Source organism: Ipomoea triloba, chromosome 7 (assembly GCF_003576645.1).
Source record: "Ipomoea triloba cultivar NCNSP0323 chromosome 7, ASM357664v1".
Classification (NCBI taxonomy): Eukaryota; Viridiplantae; Streptophyta; class Magnoliopsida; order Solanales; family Convolvulaceae; genus Ipomoea; species Ipomoea triloba.
In genome coordinates, this window is record NC_044922.1 from 756,160 (window position 1) to 757,466 (window position 1,307).

The window sequence follows — 1,307 nt, forward strand, 5'->3', positions numbered from 1 at the left end:
GATATTTAGCCATATTAATCAAATATCCGACCCGTCTCACGGATTGAAACCCGTAAGACGGTCTGACACAAGTTTTTGCCTTATTAGGGGTTTTTATGCATGATGCGCTAAAATAGGTTTCCAATATTAGTATTTTATTGTCAAACTTATTAGTTTTTGGATTAAATTAGTTATATTAGGCTCAATACGTTTCACTATAAAATGTGGCAACCAAAACTGAGAATTCATCAAAGTTATTCCAAAGGGAAATCTGTCATAAAAAGAAGACCAAATTTTATTGCTCAATGGCAATAATGGCCAAAATGTTTTCTACATTCAGATGCAAACTTCCTTCTATTCATCATAGATCTCATGCATCTTCATTTCGCATGTGTTATCACACCACAGCAACTACAAGAAGATCTGGCAATTATGAGCCTCCCACCTGGGATTACTCTTACATTCAATCACTCACCACCAATAATTATACTGTGCGTAATTAATTTTTCCAAAAAAACATTATTTTACTTATGTTAATCTATCCAGTTTTCTTAAACATGTATGTTTCCATATGAAACTAGAATCAAATAATGTTGTTGTAAAATGTTTGCAGGCTGAGAGGTTTGTTACGCGGCGCGACGAGTTGAAGGAGAGAGTGAAGAATATGCTGAAGAATGAAGAGATGGGAGAAGTGGAGAAAATGGAGATGATTGATGAGCTGCAGAGGCTGGGATGTTCTTACCATTTTGAGGAAGAAATAATGGCAGCTTTGATGGATATCTATATGAAGAAGAAGAAGAATAGTAATGGTTGCAGGTCAGAGGAGAAAGGCTTGTATGCCACAGCTCTTGGGTTTAGAGTTCTCAGACAAAATGGCTTTAATATTTCTCAAGGTGATGATGATAACTTAATAATTTATATTTCGGGTAACCCCGGCCAACTAAGTTGGTAAGTTGCTTGGTAACCTAAAGGTTCTAAGTTTGACTCCTGGTGGGAGCCATCTATTAGTTTTCTTGACTTGAGGCAATCAACAATGAAAAACTTAGGTTAGTTTACCTTATTATGTAGTCCTTTGCTGACTAAGGTCACAAGGTGAGGTTCTATGGAAAGTCTGGTTGACCTCTTGTGCTCCTTTGTCGGCTAGGCCATAGGTGAGGTTTACTGGTGCACACCCGTATGACTACGGCAGGTTTCCTAGTCATCTAAATCAGAATAATTTCTCTCTATATATAATACAATGAGTGTTATATATATATATATATATATATATATATATATATATATATATATATATATATATATATATATATATATATATATATATATAT

The 1,307-nt window shown here is 34.7% G+C and overlaps 1 protein-coding gene across 1 annotated transcript in view; it reads left to right on the forward strand.

The window, feature by feature from the left end:
- Window positions 1-243: 243 nt before the first annotated feature.
- Window positions 244-1,307, forward strand: part of LOC116025768 (terpene synthase 10-like) — a 5,589-nt gene continuing 4,525 nt past the window's right edge. Inside the window, exons 1-2 of the mRNA XM_031267102.1 lie at window positions 244-470; window positions 593-872. Of these exons, the coding sequence (XP_031122962.1) occupies window positions 285-470; window positions 593-872 (466 nt within the window). The 5' untranslated portion in view covers window positions 244-284. The remainder of the gene's footprint in view (window positions 471-592; window positions 873-1,307) is intronic.